General features: G+C 36.4%; 1 protein-coding gene across 3 annotated transcripts in view; it reads right to left on the bottom strand.

The window, feature by feature from the left end:
* Positions 1-18912, bottom strand: part of PLXDC2 (plexin domain containing 2) — a 455666-nt gene that overhangs the window by 92616 nt on the left and 344138 nt on the right. For all 3 annotated transcript variants that reach the window (XM_047067158.1, XM_047067160.1, XM_047067159.1), the window contains 3 exons: positions 18574-18673; positions 5940-6035; positions 5666-5747 (listed from right to left, as the gene is read on the bottom strand). In XM_047067158.1, the coding sequence (XP_046923114.1) occupies positions 5666-5747; positions 5940-6035; positions 18574-18673 (278 nt within the window). The remainder of the gene's footprint in view (positions 1-5665; positions 5748-5939; positions 6036-18573; positions 18674-18912) is intronic.

Below are 18912 nucleotides of genomic sequence, written 5' to 3'. Positions count from 1 at the left end.
AATGAAAAATCATACTTATTCTCATGTTTGTGTCTGCTCACTAGAAACAAATATTATTGTCAGTGTCTTATGTATTTTTTCCAAGGTATTCTTTGTCTATGCAAACAAACATGTAAAATAATTTTATATGATAAAATTAGCATATTTCATACCTCAGACCTCATTACACTATGCCAGAGGCTAGCTCCTGGAATCTCTTCTTTTTTCTTTTTTTTAAAAATTTTTTTTTAACATTTATTTATTTTTGAGACAGAGAGAGACGGAGACACAGAATCCGAAGCAGGCTCCAGGCTCTGAGCTGTCAGCACAGAGCCCGACCCGGGGCTCAAACTCACAGACTGCGAGATCATGACCTGAGCCGAAGTCGGACACTCAACCGACTGAGCCACCCAGGTGCCCCTCTCTTCTTTTTTCTAAAAACACTTTCTCCACAGTTGATCTCATTCAGCCCCATGAATTTAAATACTATCTTTATGATAAAGATTCTCCAATCTGAACCTCAAGCCACAACTTCTTACTGAAATTTCTGTTTTCTATATTCCCATCTACTCAACATTTCTACTTGAAGTCCGATAGACAACTCAAATTGAACTTGTTCCCAGATAAGCTCTTTACTTCTCTCCACCTCTCTATTTCTTGTGTCATCTTACTTCTCTCAGGAAAAAGAAAATGAATGTCAGCATCCACCAAATTACTCAAAGAATAGTCTACAAAGCAGCCCTGATTCTTATTGTTCCTTCTTCCTTCACTTCTAATCCATTCATCTCTCCCAATCCCCATAATTATCATCCTTGTCTAAGCAGCTGTCGTCCCTTCTAGAGACTATTGCACACACACTCTACTATTCTCTCCCTTTTCAATCTTTCTCCACACACACACACACACACACACATACACACACAAGCGCACATAAAAAAATAACTATTCTCCTTGGAACAGCCAGAGTTTCATTTTTAATTTTTTAAAGTAAACTGGATGCCACACATGGGACTCAAACTCATGGCCCTGAGATCAAGAGTCGCATGCTCTACCCACTGAGCCAGCCAGGAACCCCCAGAGTTTCATTTTTAACATATAATGAAACCACATCACTCCTCTGCTTAGGTTCTTCTAAAATCTAAAGGCTTCCCATCACCCTGAGAATGAATAAAACCCTTCCTGGCTTACAAAGCCTTCCATGTCTTGGTATTGTGCAACCTGCCTGACCTCATTTGATCCCATTCCCCCTTCATGCTCAACTCTCAATGCTCCCAACTCACTGCTTTCCTCACCAGATTAAGCTTGAACCCATGGTAGGGCCACTGTGCGTGCCAGTCCCCTTGAAATGCTCTTTGCTTTCACCTTGCTATATGTAGTTGGTCCCAATCAGATCTAAATGTCACTTCTTCCAAGAAGCCTTTCTTGGTCATGCAGTCCACAGCAACCACTGGCTTTTTCAAACTCAACAGATTACTCATCATCAACTGATTTTTTTGCTTATTCATTTGTTTGTTTTCCCACGTAGTAAGCTGAACTCTACCCTTTATGAGGGCTTTGGCTTTAATACATGATTTCTGTTCAAACTACCTCAGTGTTTAGACTAGTGCTTGTTGTTTAGATTAGTGTAGAAGGTATTCAGTAAATTTAAAAAAAAATTTTTAATGTTTGTTTATTTTTGAGAGAGAGACAAAGTGTGAGCAGGGGAGGAGCAGAGACAGAGGAAGATACAGAATCTGAAGCAGGCTCCAGGCTCTGAGCTGTCAGCACAGAGCCCGACGTGGGGCTCAAACTCAGGAACTGAGATCGTGACTTGAGCCGAAGCCAGACGCTCAACCGACTGAGCCACCCAGGTGCCCCAAATTTTTAAGTGCATGAATGAGTGAATGAATATTTTAAGAGCCAAAATATATTTTCAACTAAAAAATAGACTTTTGGATGATGAAGGCTAATGAAACTAAGGTCTCTTCAAAAAGGCGAGGTTTCTTAGCATGATACCAACAAATAAACTCCTGTTATTAAGAGTTTTGCTGTATTTTCCCTTATAATGTTCTGTTTTATTTCTTTGGCCATAGCACCCATCACTAGGAACTCTATTTTCTGCACACCCATTTGTTTACATTCTTTCTCATCATACTAAAAATGTAAGCGCCGTGAGCAAAGTGATTTTCTCTTGTTTATCACTGAATTCACAATTTAGGACAACAACCTGAACAAAGAGACACTCAAAAATTTTTGTTGAATGAGTGAAAATAAAAGGTATTAGTTGAAAGTGGTTGATTCGTGTCCTCTCAATTTTTCAGTGAAGAAACAAAAGCATTCTTATCTAGAAGTAATGGGCCACCGATTCTGTGTAAATAGTTTCGATTATGGATCTCATTAAATGTTCTTATAACTCAAATTCCTTCAGACATGGGGTAAGCCATTACAAATATTTTGCCTTAGTTTTTGCTTCCTGAAAAATAGGAATTAGAGGAAATAAACAAACCAATTAAAATTATCTTATCTTTTTAGAGAAAGCCCAACTGGAGAGTTCAATAATCACCACCAACTGATTATCATTCAGGGGTAAATGAGCACAAATGAGAAAGTAAAAAGGATGGAAGAAAAAAATCTGAGAGGCACTTTTTGTGCTGCTTAGGATAAGGCTTCTCTTGTTTTATTGAACTTGTTAATAAAAGCTCCAAAGTCTGGGGAAAAGACTTCCGGGCAGCAAAAGCAAAGTTTTGAGGCTCACAGGTCTAAGGAGAAATTAATAAAATGCAGTGGGGAAATTAAATTGAACAAAAGTGCAATGAGCCATAGGTAAAGCAATTAATTAAGCAGGTTTTGATATGTATATAAGTGGGTTGCTGAAGAAGTAAAAATAAATCCAAGATTTTAAACCAGTGTTTGGTATTCAGCAGAACACCAAATGGTCGCATGTAGAAAACTTGTAGTTTTTAAAGTAGTGTTCTTTGAGGACTTCCTTCCTTATTTATATGCATCACCACCTTTCCTTTTTCCATTAATCTTTTAAAAAAACCTATGCTTTCAATAATATACAAAAGCCTTTTGCTTTTGCTTGATTCTCTTCCGCATTCTTTTTATGCCAATTTCAAAACCAGGCAATTTTCTTGCAGGCTCAATTATAAAAATATGTATTTTTCGGTAGTATGTCTACTACTTTTCAGGAAGCAATGAAGATTAACTTGGAGGTGTCACGACCGCAGGCTGGGAGTCACACAGATCTAGTGTCAATTCATGCTTAACCTTAAGTATGAATTAACCTCACTCATAACTCTTAAGAGCTATGAGACCCTGTACAAATAACCTAGCTCCTGTAAGCCTCAGTTTCCTCCATTGTAAAAAATGTAGTATGAGCTAAATACATTTGCTAATTCCTTGGCACAATGTCTGCCAGAGGAATATTTCAATAAAATGGAAGTATTAATATAAAGCAATTTGCAACTTGTGTGTGTGTTTTGATTGCCAAAATTGCTTGTTTATATATATATATGTATTTATATATATGTACTACAAATACAAATTTGTAATATAAATATATGCACATAAATATTTGTATATTTTTACCAAAAATGTTTTTTTAAAAAATAATGAAATGATTGGTGGGAAATAGGTTTCTCGGCTAGTGTCCCGAATCTTCATTTACAAGTACATTATTTCAGTTGAGAATTTGATTGAGAATCTGTCTGGGGTGTCTAACTCTCCTGGCTTTCCTCTGACTCTTCTGGCTTCAGCACTCAGATTCCTTCATCCTCAGAAACCCTTCCTTCTCAGACAAATCTAGTCACGAGTCCTTGGTTTGGAAGGTAATCATTCATTCATGCATCCATCCATTTTTCTGTAGTACAAGGTACATTCTTATTCTGGAGATACGAAGGCCAATCGGCCTTAATAAAGCCACAGCCTAGAAAAGGAAACAAACCAGCAAGTGTCCGTAAGACCTATGGTAGCTGCTGCTGATGGAGGTTTGCCCAGGACGTCTGAGAAACGCAGGTGCGGGGCACCTCACGCAAACTCATGGTTTCTGAAGACTTCTCAAAGGACGTGAGCACTGAACTGGAACTTGAATTAGGTTCACACCCTGCCAGGGTCTTCTACTCAATTCTTGTGGGAGTTTTCAGTGTCACTTAACTATACATATTAAAGTGCCATCTTCTTAGATTCATTTTGGCTGTTATCTAAGCAGATTTTGAATAGCTTCTGATATGCAGGCAATGTTTATGGAATGTCAACAATATAGGAATATAAATGACCACAAACTGTTAGTTTGCAAGTAGTTCTTCCCGGGGTGTCTGGGTGGCTCAGTCGGTAAAGCGTCTGACTTCGGCTCAGGTCGTGATCTTGCGGTTTGTGAGTTCGAGCCCCGCGTTGGACTCTGTGCTGACGGCTCAGAGCCTGGAGCCTGCTTCGGATTCTGTGTCTCCCCCTCTCTCTGCCCCTCCCATGCTCATGCTCTGTCTGTCTCTGTCTCTCAATCATAAATAAATGTTAAAAAAAAATTTTAAAGCAGCTGTTCGCAACATGGAGATAGAGGTAAGTTAAAATCGACTTTTAAGAGTAGTAATCTGCTTGCTTTATCATTATGTGAAATTCATTGCACAAAGGAAATTATTGGAACAGGCTATGCTGAAAACAATGCAGTGATTATAATAAATAATATTGTTCTATCCACAATACTGTACTGGTTGCCCCAAAGTTAGCAAGTTGAACATGTTTCCTAAAGCTTGTTATCAGGGAATTGACATTCTATTCTTTATACTTCAATAACTTTTAAAGTATTCCTGAACATGCTGCGATCATTGCAGCAAGTGCTGCGGGAAGATGATAAGACATAGGAGGCTTTTACAACAGAAAGCTCAGATGCAAACAAGCACAGACGGGTAGCTTGAAGACTCGGTTCTTCACCTGCAGGAAGAAGCAGACTTTTCACAGACTCTGAAGGTGGAAGGGAACTTCCTTCTAAAAAGACTGTGAACTGCACGGGGGGCAGTGATCACACCTGTATCATTCGCTGCTGCTTTCCCAGCACTTGCGACATAATTGGTGCACAAGATGGTGGAGTAAATAACAAAACACATTTAAAAGTCTTCACTCTGCACTTCCAACAAATGATCATTCATTCTCTGAAAAACTGGAGGGACTAAAAACTCCTCTGCCATTCATGAAAATCAAACCACGCATTCTATTCATGTGGAGGTCAGTTAGTGTCACTTTATTCCCCAACTTTAGACCACATCTCTAATCTTGGCTAGTAACCTTTGAGATATTTCCTGGAATTTACTAAGAATGTGCACGTGGTCATGCATAAACTGCCCTTGTTATAGTAATGATATGTCATACCACGCTTTCCGTAGAATATGGACCAATGGCATCAATTTATAGACTCCTCAGTCATAATCACCCTCTAGTTTAAACCCCATAGAAACTACAAATATATATCAGGTAATTATTTTATTGACTATAAAGGTTCTTGGTAATCTTGAGTGATCAAAGGAAAATTTTAAAACTCACTAAAATTCTGAGCAGTTTTTGCATTTTGGTCACTTCTGCATTTTTTTTTTACATGTATACATGTGTTCGTATATACCTAATCAATGTACCTGACACATCTAAAATTCAATGGAAGAGTTGGAAGCAACAAGTCTGTGAAATTTTTACATTTTCTGTATTACTCTTTTTTTACCTTTGAAGTTTACTACACCAACTGCAGTTGAAGCCAATCTGAGAGGATACACAGGGGCCACAACCATTAAACTGGAGACATGCTAGGAAACAGGAAGAATAGGTTTATCAAGACTAATTGGCAGCATGGAGAGAAATTAAAAAAAAAAAAAGAATGCTCAACCAAAATTAAAATCCCCCACCCATCCCTATATACACACAGGATCAAGATACCTATGCATAAACAGATCAGATCATGAAACTTTCCACCTAGTTCTGTTCACATGGTAACTTACTAGGTAATGGGGTCATCTCCACAGCTGAAATATTGGTAATTTTTGACATTTGTAGCTCTACTCGGTGGTATTCATAAATTGTTCTTCTCCGGACATCTGTAAAAACACAAATAGAAAAAAAAAGCCTTTCAAGATTTCTTTGCCTATAAAGCAACATTTAATAATGAATATAAAATGATATGCTTTTCACCCAATGTGGTTTTAAAATGAAGATTTAAAATAATCCCTGTGAAGAGAGTGGTTATTAAAAACAACCTGAAAATCATGTGTTGATATACCCAGAAGTCTTTTTTTTTAAATTAAATTAAATTAAATTAAATTAAATTTAATTTAATTTAATTTAGAGAAAGAGAGAGAATGTAAGCAGGGAGAGGGACAGAAAGAGAGAATCCCTTTTTAAAAATGTTTAAAATGTTTTATTTATTTTTGAGAGAGAGAGAGAGAGAGAGAGAGAGAGAAAGAGAGATGAGTGGGGGAGGGGGAGAGAGAGAGGGGAAGATGCAGAATCCAAAACAGCTCCAGGCTCTGAGCTGTCAGCACAGAGCCCAACGTGGGGCTTGAACCCATAAACCATGAGATCACAACCTGAGGTGAAGTCAGAGTCTCAACCGACAGAGTCACCCAGGCGCCCCAGACAGAGAGAGAATCTTAACTCAGGCTCCACGCTCAGGGTGGAGACTGATGCAGGGCTCTATGCCATGACCCAGGGATCATGACCTGAACTGAAATCAGATTTGGATGCTCAACCAACTGAGCCACCCAGGTGGCCCTCAGCCCTCCAGAAGTCTTTTTTTTAACCTGTGGAGTTGAAATGTTGATTATGGTCTCAGATATCTCACTTTGCTAGTGGGCTCCAACCCATTGTTACCCAGAATATACTGAAGAAGTTTTCTTGATGGATTTATATATTTTGAAAGACTTTGACATAAAATCATATGACTTCACTCATATGAGGACTTTAAGAAACAAAACAGATGAACATAAGGGAAGGGAAACAAAAATAATATAAAAACAGGGAGGAGGACAAAACAGAAGAGACTCATAAATATGGAGAACAAACTGAGGGTTGCTGGAGGGATTGCGGGGGGGAGGGGAGGGGCTAAGTGGGTAAGGGGCATTAAGGAATCTTACTCCTGAAATCATTGTTGCACTATATGCTAACTAACTTGGATGTAAATTAAAAAAATTTTTTTTAAAAATTAAAAAAAATAATAAATAAATAAACATTAAAAAAAAGAAATTATTATGCTAAGTGAAAGAAGTCAGTCAGAGGTAGTCCAATACCATATGATTTCACTCATGTGTTGTATTTAAGAAACAAATGACTCATCATAGGGAGAGAAAAGAGGAAAAGCAACAGATTCTTAACTAAATTAGAGAAAAAATTGATGGCTAGCACAGTGAAGTGGGCAGGAGGATGGTTTAAATCGATGATGGGGATTAAGAAGTGCAATGTGATGAGCACCAGATGTTGTATATAAGTAATGAATTACTATATTATACACCCACAACTAATATTTTGTTGTATATTAACTAAATGGAATTTAAGTAAAACTTAAAAAATAAAAAAAATTTAAAAAAGGTAAGATGATACCATTTCTTTAAAACTCAAGCTAAAATAAGTCTTTTAGGAATGGGTAACAATTACAATTTTTTCACAGCCTAAAAAAAAAAAAAGAAAAAAAATTCACAGCCAGAATATGAGTCTGATTGCTTTAAAGGTTTAGATGGGTTTCTTTTAATAAAAGTAAAACAGAACTTAGGTCACTTTAAAAAAATTAGTACTGATATTTATTAAATATACAGCATTGTATCTGAGAAAGGTTAACGACTGGTACTTAGATTGTATGAAGGAACTTATAATTATTCATCAGCAAATCCAACAGTCTCCCTGAGGAGTAGGCTAGATGGGAGACTTTGACATGAACTTTAATAATTAAATATCAGATAAATACGGCAAACATATTTTATTACAATTAAGACTGTTGACGAAATATATTTAAGATCCTCTATTAAAAAAAAAGACCTGAGTCTTACACTCATGAGCTTGCTGAGTGAGGTAAATTGTAATGGGTGAAGCAATGTTATCAGCATTTTATTTAGCTCTTGAAATGCTTGTGATGAAAGGAACACATTTCCTGAATGCTATCTTATCGATCAGGAATTATTTGGGAAGCTATCAGTTTATTTAAAAAATATCAGAGTATCTAATCTTGGGAAGTCATATGTCATAGTGGTTGATAGATCATGCTCTTGAACAATTTTGCATGGGTCAAATCCGAGTGTTGCTGCTTGTATCTGTGTGACCCTGGGCTCCTTTGTTAGCCTCTCCCGCCTTGGTTGCCTCATCTCTAAAATAGAGATAATAGTACCTAGATCACTGAGTTGTTTTGAGAACTCAAATGAGACAGTAAATGAAAATTGGTTAGAACAATCTCTTTCACACCGCAAGTGCTCAATAAATGTTTAATACGGCAATCAGCGTCACACTGGTTACATGCTGCATATCATGGTCTATTTCTCCAGATCTAAACTCACTGAATCACACTAAGGTTCTGAAATCAGGCTTCTAGGAATTTATCTCCCACCTTAGCTTAGAGAAAGCTAAATTTTGATTAACATCAATGGATCCGACAGGATGCGGATCAGGAAGATGGTGTACGGGAGATTTAGTACAAGTGTTTAGCAACTGTAGATATACCTACACATCCAGGGGCAAAGTCAAACATCTACTGAAAACCTACACGTGCCTCTACTTTTATCCACTCCTGTCTTTCCACTCATTTCCGATTATTCCCCGTGAAATACTACTCCAGAAGAGTAAGGGAGGTAGCCCCAAAAGAAATGTTTTGGGGCTCACAGAGGTTCTAGAGCCATTTGCTGAATATATCTTCAGGTTTATCAGACTGGAAAACACTGCTCAAGAACCATAATCCAATTAATTTCTTTTTGGTATAAGTGAAAATGCATATATGATTTTCAAAGTGTAAACTTTATCAAACATCAGAGAAAAATGCTAATTTAATGGTATTTAGTAAGGTTTCTCAAGGGCAGGGCACTCTTTTCTTAAGTTGTAAGGCACAGAAAAGACTCCCCAGCTTCTGCTTTATCTAAATAATACATCTTCCTATATACTGGTTTCCCTTTTTTGCTAAACAATTTAGTTCTTGGAAATAAAGACATAACATGACTTTGCCATGAGATTACTGGTTGGGGGTTTTAGAGTCTCCTTCATACTAAAGTTCACTCAGTATCTATCATATTAGTAGCTGCTTATTAAAATACTAGTTTTCTGTTCATTTCATATTATCCTTTGAAAACCTCAAACTACTGACATAATGACTGTGAATCCTCTGCAACTTAATTATTGATTACGCATATGGGGTTAAGGGAAAGTGACCTTTTTTGCTATGCTAATTCTATCACCCACTCGGACCCTTCCTACTACGGGGAGGAAATGAGTTTAACAAAATGAAATTAATGAGAATGAGTTTTGTTTGATGACCTGCCAATTAATGACAGCTTCCAAATGGTCATTTTTGTTGAATTTCAGAGATACCCCTGTCAAAAACAAGTAATTAGGAATGTATTTACTGGTAGCGCCTGCCAATACTAGAAGCTTTCATTTGATTCCAGAAATGTATTTAGCTCATGTGTCTTCTTTAGAAAGTCAGCCAAAATAATGCTGTACCAAAAATTCAGTCTTAGTAGTGTTGATACAGCTTTAGCTGTTTTCTTACCACTTTACAAAACTAAGTTTGACTAGAATACTCATTAAGGGCTTTTAAAAATTAAAACCAAAACCAAAAACAAAACACCTAAATCTCTGTGCAGACTAACACACAGAGGATAAAGTTTAGTAACCAAAATCTTGAGGTGATATGATTCAAAGTGTGACTAGTGAATTGCATTTTTTTTTTAGAAAATCTGAGCAAATTAACAGGAGGGATCATATGGGAACACGAGGAATCCTCTCCAATCAATATTCACTCTGGCTGAAGTAAAAACAGTTTAATGAGTTCTTTGTGGCATGATTAGCCATGATCTAGTTTGTCTTTAAAGGTAACATTCACATAGAGAATGTATAAGTAATTTTGTAAATTGGCTGGTTCTTCCATTTATATGAATATCTTAATATTGTCTGAACTGTCAAATAAATCATTTGCTAACATTGCCTTACTTACAGATTACTAATGCGTAATGACTGGTCCCAAATGGTTATTTCTTTTCCACTTCCAGTTCAGCCTGCCACCCAGCACCATTCACTGAATACTCTTTAATGTAAACAGCATGTATTGCACAACTACAAGTTCATTCCCAGCATGAAGACTTGGGGGGGGGGGGAAGAGACTCTTGAGAAAAAAAGGGCACCGTTAGAGCCACGATAAGCCTCCCACACAATATGTAATCCACTAACAGAAAGAGCTGGTTGGCGTTGTTAAATACAGCTTCTACAAAGAGAAGATGTTTTTGCTTCAAACATTTTTTATGCCCTCTGTAATTCTATTCTATTAAATAATAATGTAATAGGTTGGATAAGGCAACATAACATTTAGAGGATTACGGAGTACTAATCTAAACCTCTTAAGATTTTCTTCTCATCATTCCCTTGCGGTTCGTGAAGTTTCCGGACACCGCTACAACCTACATGGTCAGATTTCATAAGTCACCTGAGCATGCATAAAAAAGATCAGAAACTTCATCTAAAACCAAACTTTACTTTTCTCCTCATTCCACGTATATTTACTAATGGCTTAAACAAGATGTCCTGACTTCCTTTAGTAATCCCTTTGCCCAACAAGAGCACCAGAACCAGCACTGGGACAGTAAATGGTCAAGGCAGAGTATCTTAGTGAGCTTTTGCGACATGTAGACAACAGCCCTAACACTATGGCTCCCATTGGCCTAAGGACTGTTCTTCTGGACGTGGTGTTTCTCCCAGGAAAACACATTTCTTTATTCCTGAGACTTAGGGGAGACTTTGCGATGTACATTGGCAATGTCATTAAATCTCTACTGTTTTTCTGAGAGAAAAGAAGATGGTCACTTTATTAAATAAAGTTGGGTGAAATGTAGTAAGATACGTTTTAAAATCAAGTGTTTGAAAAGCTTTTAGTGCTAAATTATGCAGATGTTTGGTACTTATGGAAGAAAAACCCCTCCGTTTCCAAGAAGCTAAACTTCCTATAAAAAAACTCAACTGGAAAAATTAACATGTGGGCATGTTTATAAAGGTATCCAACCAGTATTTGTTAAAAATAGGAATATTCTCTGTGTAATAGGGAAGTGTGGGTTAAAACAGAAATATTCATGAAGTAATAGGGAAAAATAAAAAATAAGGCAAAGTCTAAATTTGAAGGCAAACGTGAGAGAAAAGTGGAAAACTGAATCTCTGAGGTCATAATTTAAAATAAATAAGGCAGACACAACTTGATAGAAAAACTCAATTTAGGTTATTTTTGAGAACTATTTTGGCTCCTTTCCTAGGCCTTCCATAGTAAGGCGACCATTGCAAAGATGAGCTTTTGATTCACTATATTGAATAAATAAAAGTACATTAAGATGGGTTTCTCTTCCTTAGACCAATAAATCCTGGCTTCATAGGTACTCAATAGATATTTATTGAATGCATAAATTTTTAAGTATGTTGAATTTTTAATAATGTATTGAAGTCCTTTCTGTGATATTTAGTATTTTATATTAGAAATAAATTATTAAATTGAGAGACTATCTCTATAACGGTAAAATTTTACCTCGCCTGATATTGGTACAGGATAAAAAGTCAATGAATAAATGGATGAATAGATCTAAAAAACAAGAATTTAGCTACAAATACCTCTGAAATATGTTATAATTAACCAGTGATTTCTAATATCCAGAAAACTCCTAAATATTTCTTCTTTTTAAAAATCCAATCTAAAAATCAATCTTTTTAAAAAAGAAGCAAATATTTAGGAGTTTAGGAGTTTAAATATCTAGGATTAGAATCAAACAAGGGGTGTTTGAAATGTATGTAAAAGCATAGAGTATCACTTTGCATAATGCTTTCTATCGTGGAAGAGTTTTATGAGAGAATATTTATGGGGAAATGTCATGATTTCTATTACTTTTTCCTTTTGTTGAGCCATGAGTGGGCAAATGCATACTTGGGAACCAAAGCACCTTATGAAGCTATGCTGTGAGGAGAAGCAATTTTTTATCTTCTGAAAAATGAATAATTTGAAGGGCTTTCCATTTTGAGAAGAAGGAAGGTAGGATTTGTGATCAATCTGTCCTTAAATGAATGAAAAGATCCCGATAACTTTGAAAATAACAAGTAAGGCTGGTGGCCCCTGGGTGGCTCAGTTGGTTAAGCACCTGACTCTTGATTTCAGCTCAGGTTATGATCTCAGGGACGTGGGATTGAGCCCAGTGTCAGGCTCTGTGCTGATCAGTGTGGACACTGCTTGAGATTTTCTTTCTCTCCCTCTGCCCCTCTTCCCTGCTAGCAGCCCTCTCTCTCTGAAAACAAAACAAAACAAAAAAAACAAGTGAGGCTCAGTTCTTCTAAAAGAGCTTTAACAGAGTATGTAAGAAAAATATCTTAAGTGTTTTCAAGATTATTCATTTCCTCAATAGTCTGTCAACATGTTTTTTTTTTTAATTAGAGTTGCTAATAATTATAATGGAGCTGTCCTACAAGTAAACCAAAATTACCAATAGTTTTATTTAGGGAAAACCAGTTATAATGGAATGCTTATATTTGAAAATGTATTATTTAATCATATCTAAAATGCCAAGGCTTTTCTGAAAGGCAAAGAGGAAATAAAAAAAGGATGTTCTGTAAATATTATACCTGAAATTTAGTATTCCATTTAAATAGATGCTATAATCTATTGTTACTCTGTCCAAGATGGTAACCACTAGTCACATGTATCTCTTTAACTTAGAGTTAGTTAATGAAATCAATTAAAAATTCAAATCCCCAGTGTCACTAGCCACATTTCAAGTGCTTAGTAGCCACATGCAGCTAGTGAGACTAATACTCAACAGTTCCAATTTAGGATGTCTTATCAGTGTAGAAAGTTCTACTAGACAGTACTGGTCTATGGTATTATGTTTTTGAGAATTAAAGCTTAAGACATTTTGAAGAGTAAAAAAAAAAAATCTCTCTTTTTGTTAGGGGTTGTTTTTTTTTCAGTCCGTAAACATAATTTTGGTCAAGTTTCTTGAAAAATTGCTGCCTGGTCTGTGAAGCTTATAAAGAGACCATATATGATGAACTATATACAATGTTCCTCAAAGAATTCTTTGACCCTCTAAGTATCTTTAAAATATATTTGTTCTCCAAATGAGTTGAGTTTTATCTTTGAAAATGCTAATGTTTCTTATTGAGCTGTGAATAATAATTAATCAACAAAGCCACGGCACATTGTAGCACCAATGATGTTAATAGATTTAAAACAGCAGATGTGGATGAGAAACAGATTGATGTTAAGAAAGAAACAGATCATGTACTGCCGGTGGGTGAGAAGAACAGAGTGGTATGTTCTGAAGGATTCAGAAATAGCTGTTATCGTAACTTGTAGAAGAACCATTTCAAGGAAGGTCAGCAGCTTTCCAGGCTGCTTTCTTGGACAAGAATTCTGCGCGTGTGTAAAACTAACTTTCACATGACGAAAATGGTATAGCTTTACGTTTCCCAATAAAAGAACCGCAAAGGCAAGAGTGGATTTTCTGGGTTTTCTTGCTGGAAATGTTATGCTCTTTAAGCTCAGAAGGCGGAGAAAAGGTGAGGCGTGAGGGAGAAGGTCAGCACCCTAGAGATTCAGATGGAAATTCAGAGTGTTAAATTGGAGGAGAGGGAAACAAACAAGGAGGAACGGTACTAGTGAGAATTATACATTTATCCAGGAAGACCTTTGCACACCGTGTAAAGGATTTGGAGGCACATAAGCTGAGCCTGAGAAAGGATTACTTAATAAAGCTATTTGACAAGAAATTATGGAAATTACACATGACCTACGAATACATGACAATGTGAAAACCTTCTGGTAATCAACAGAATATTAAAGCAACAATGAAATATCACATTCTGCTTATCAAATTTTCAGTTTAAAAAATGAGGACAGTGTCTGGGAGCATCTGGGGAAATGGGATATCTAATAAAATGCTGGGGCGGGGGGGAGTAAATTGCTACAACCTTTATAGAAAGCAATCTGTCAAAGTGCATAAAAACCCATTAACAGTCAATGGCTACATATTCGCTTATAAACAATCAGTTGTGTCAAAATTTGAAAACGAAGATGTTCAGGACTGTTTTACTGATAATTAATATGAAAAGCAACAAACATGACAAACTAATGCTCAGACAGGTTACATAAATTATGAAATAAAGGAATTTGTTGCAGCTATTAATGACCACATTTTAGACAGGTATTCAGCAGTGCAGAAAAAAATGTGTTCTATATGTTAAGAGAAAAATAGGTGACAAAAATCTTTTTAACACAATGCCAATTTTCTTAATGTGCATGTGTCTGCGAGTGTATATACTAAAAACAGAAGTTTGGATGCAGACACGTGGAAACATTGTTATCTCCCTGTGGTAGAATTATGGACCATTTAAATTTTTTTCTGTGCATTTCCTGTAATGTACAGATTTCTCTGAATTAACATGCGCTATGCTTATAATCACAAGTATGTTCTTCCATTTGGGTTTCTGTAATGAACAATCCAAGTCATTGTACGCAGACCTGTGTTTCACATCTGTACCTGTGGAGACTGAAGCCAGCTGATCTCTGTGTTCTTTTTGTTTCTAAAATTCTACAAAATATTTTATGAAAAATAGAAGGTGATGCAGACACACAGGTACACACAGACAGACAGACACAGCAAGACATCAAAAAGCAAACGCTGCTTAGTTAGGAAGAGTTTCTGAGTGTCAGGTGTTTCCTGATGGGAGTCTCCTGTGGCCCGAGTCTCACAAGCAATTGTTCTGGGTGTGGACATCTTAGCATCAGTGTCTTAAAGTGATGATGTTGATTATGATGAATAAACAATAAATACATGTACAAATACAGTGCTGATTACCTTGTGCCAAATACTGCATGCAACATACCCATTGTATCTTAGGTATTAAGGTGACCATTTTGTCTGTAAGGCTATCGGAATTAAATAAAATGCTCAAGGCCTCATTATTAGTATTCCCATTAAGGTAACCTTTATACTTTCTGGACTGCAAACTAATTTTATCTTTTATTTTATTTTTTAGAGATAAGGGTTAATTTCACCATGGACTTTTTGTTTTGTTTTGTTTTGTTTTGGAAGGAGCAAAGGAATTTCCTTTGTAACCTCAGAACTATTTCCTAACAATGCCTGAATTCCCTTTGCTACTTTCAACTGTCAGATCACCTGATCCTTTTTGAAAGATAAAGACTAAGGTAATAAACTATGCTTGAAAGTTACATTGAAATCATTTATTATTTGGAAGCCTTCAAAAACTGCGAAACAAGTTTTCCGTTGTTGATATTACGATGAAAGGGTGGGGAGAAATCTTCATGATAAATAACTTAAACTTACCTAACAGCTTTACAAATGCTTTACCAAAACTTGACCAACTGATAAGAATGGTGTAACGACCTCCAAGAATGGTGGTCCCACTGGGAAAAATTATTCTCAAGGTTACAGCTTGCACTCCGATGTTGCCATGAGATTAAGCTGGGGATCTAAGTGCTACATAAACCGTGTAACCAAAATGCTTAAAAGAACAGAAAATTGATCTTATGAGAACAGGGTCCTATATAACGTACCTTGCAATAGAGAAGAAATGAAACCACTCATTACTTACGATAATGATCAGTTTTTCCCTGAAATTCACTCAGGAGAAGAAAAAGGGGGAACAGAGATGAATGATTTAAATTCCCTGTGAGGATGACTCCTAATAGTGAGGGTTGTTAAATAAGAGAGCAGAATTTTGAAATGGATTTAAATGCTTTTCTAAATTCTGATTGCACAAACAGGTAACATACAGATCTCTAGGAATCGTCTTATAATTCTCAGGAAAAAGTACTTGTTTTATAGCTTGTATTATGCTAATCTTGGGTCAGCCTAATCTCTGGCATATATGTGTGTGTGTTTTTTTTTTCTTTTAGGCTGAGAATGCTATGTGAACATATCTTTCCCTTTATACAGAAGTTCATGTAACAGACATTATTACACATAAATTTGGGAACAGATTTTTAAGGAGACTTAAATTTTTCTGTTCCTGAAAAGATTTTTAAATTCATTTTTATTATTATTTTTATTTTTGAGAGAGAGAGGGTTGGGGAGGAACAGAGAGAGAGATAGACAGAAGATCTGAAGCAGGTTCTGTGTTGAAAGAAGACAGCCCAATGCGGGACTCTTAGTCTGGAAACCAACCTTGAGATCATGACCTGAGCCGGGGTCAGACACTTAACTGACTGAGCCACCCAGGTGCTCCCTTCCCCAAAAGATTTTTAAATAGAACACATCAATTCCAATTTTCTTATTGAAATATGGTCCCATCTACAGGCAGGGACGAGTGGATTAGAAACTCAGAACCTCCATTCTTTCTCAGCTAATATTCTCAGGATGGAAGAGTGAGGTCAACAGGAAATGTGAATGTTAGTCCAACATGCAGCTTGCCTGAGAGACACTTTTCCCTGAACTCGAAGCTTGTGAAATTGTTTCGGGTGAATGCTGAGTCTCAACTTTAGACATAATCTGTTCTCAAAATTCATATGAATTTTGCCAATTTATTCAATAAAATTTATATTTGGGAGGAGTATTTTTCCTCAAGACATCCTGGTTACCCTATTACATTATAGCAAGGGATGCAAAATCGTAATTTGTGAGCCCAAAATTCTACCGTGCCTCAGTTCTGAGACAACACTTGCATATTAAAATACATTTGTGATTCTTTTTTTCTTTTCTACTTGGGTGAGTCTTTTTGTTAAAACAATAACATATCAGAACATCAATATGGACCAAGCTGTCTTCTGAGGAAGCTGCAAACAAAATCCTTCTTCAGAAAAAAAGAACCCACAAATAAACTAAAACTGGTGTTTTCTCTTCCTTGTGTAATAATTGGCTCAAGTCATGCTTGATTTAACATCCCTGAAAGAAGGAATGTGAAAACACTCCTCAAACGGGAATCAACTTTGGCTCTCCCACGACATGGCCTCTTATTAAAGAGGATGTCGTTTTGTGTCTACACATGCTAACATATCCTTGCTTTGTTCATTGTACACTTTCGTTTCTGGAAAATCTGCCTTGATTTAACAGTTCCCTCGAATGTTACTTCCCACTAATTCTCCACTAACAAGGAGAAACCACCATGAAAGACTCACGTTCTTCAGCAAGCACAACTCCCACATCTGAATGTCATTCTAAATTGTAGTTGTAAGATAATCCCTATAACGTTTCCAGCCAATCCGCTGCTCTGAAAAATCTAAATAATTTCCACTCCATTTACCTCCTCTGTATTTGAGAGATGATATAATTAAACAGAATTAGTTCAAGGGAAGACCAAATAGCATACGCATGTGATAAATTAAGTCTACCCCTATAGTGGAATATAAGGACTTTGAACCAAACAGGGAAACAAATGATCTAATCTTGGTATTTCATGATCACCCCTTGCTTTACATATGCATGTTTAGGACACAAACAAACATCAGTACTAACACACCCAAGCATCCCTCAGGACTCTTCTAGAATAGTGAAGGTTTAAAACACAGAAACTTACAAATGATGGCTATATACATGATCAGAATTACTACCAGTGGTGGTTTTCTGAATTTCTAATATGATTAATTTCTAATATTCTGAATTTCTAATATGATGAACAGCTGACTAAGTAACATATATGTATTTATTCTACAAATGTAAACTAGACTAGATAAGTAAAAATGATTTAAACAAACTATGTTTCTTCTCTGGTAGGTATAGTCCCACCAAAATTTTTATTTACTTCACTTTATATTTTTTTCTGTCATCTTCTTTTAGACTATCAAACACTTTTGTATAAACATGATAGACATAAAATGGCACAAACTGCTCTTTTGTTAGTAAATTTAAGCTATACAAATAAATAATAGTCATATACCTATCAGTCAAATCATCTATCATTCCTTTATCTTCTTGTTATTAATGATATAAATAGAGCTGTGTGGGGTGCCTGGGTGGCTCAGTCACTTAAGCTCAGGTTGTGATCTTTGGCTCAGGTCATGATCTCAAGGTTCTTGAGTTCGAGCCCCGCATCTGGCTCTCTGCTGCCAGCATGGAGCCCGCGTCAGATACTCTCTGCCCCTCCCTGCCTCGTGCTTTCTCTCAAACATAAATAAACACTAAAAAAAAAAAAATAGATCTGTGCAACCAAGCTAACTATACCAAAGAATCCAAAATTACACACTCTTGGCTTAGCTATTTGATTTCACTTTACCTAAATTATTAGTTGAAGAGTAACAGAGAGACAGTGAATACCAATAAGAGTTATAAACCAAACAATAATCTACAAGCAGCAATCAGCTAAGTGATTCTGTTGTTCAAACAGTCACATCTGCCTAAACTCAATCTCCTTTAAATTTACCCCCACAGCAGGCTCAGACTTTGCGATTACCCTTCTTCTACATACTGGGAATTTGTTGGATCCTGTGGACAACGACAAAAGCATCAGACAGTCCCACTTTCACTGGGTGATTGGTCGAACTTATCTGTGTGACCAAGACGGGAATCTGGAAAAGAAAAAGCAGATTGCTACGTGTTAGATTTGCATTTCATTTCGGAGTGGCGGTGGGGAGCATGATCATCTTGTTTACTGAAGAAAATCAGGTGCTGGAGATGAAGGACCAGGGAGAGTGAGCAGGAAATATTAGAGAAGGAAGACATACAATACCAAAAAATAACATCTGTTTAGTGCTTTTGATGGGCTAATGTGACAAAAGAGCTCCTGGTCCAACAGACAGCTACTTGT

The sequence above is a fragment of the Lynx rufus genome, unplaced genomic scaffold (genome assembly GCF_022079265.1).
Source record: "Lynx rufus isolate CCGP_SWC_20201006 ecotype Redwood Valley unplaced genomic scaffold, mLynRuf1.p SCAF_7, whole genome shotgun sequence".
In the NCBI taxonomy this organism is placed as follows: Eukaryota; Metazoa; Chordata; class Mammalia; order Carnivora; family Felidae; genus Lynx; species Lynx rufus.
Note: the sequence above shows the minus strand (reverse complement) of the source record. Positions and strands in the feature narration are given on the sequence as shown.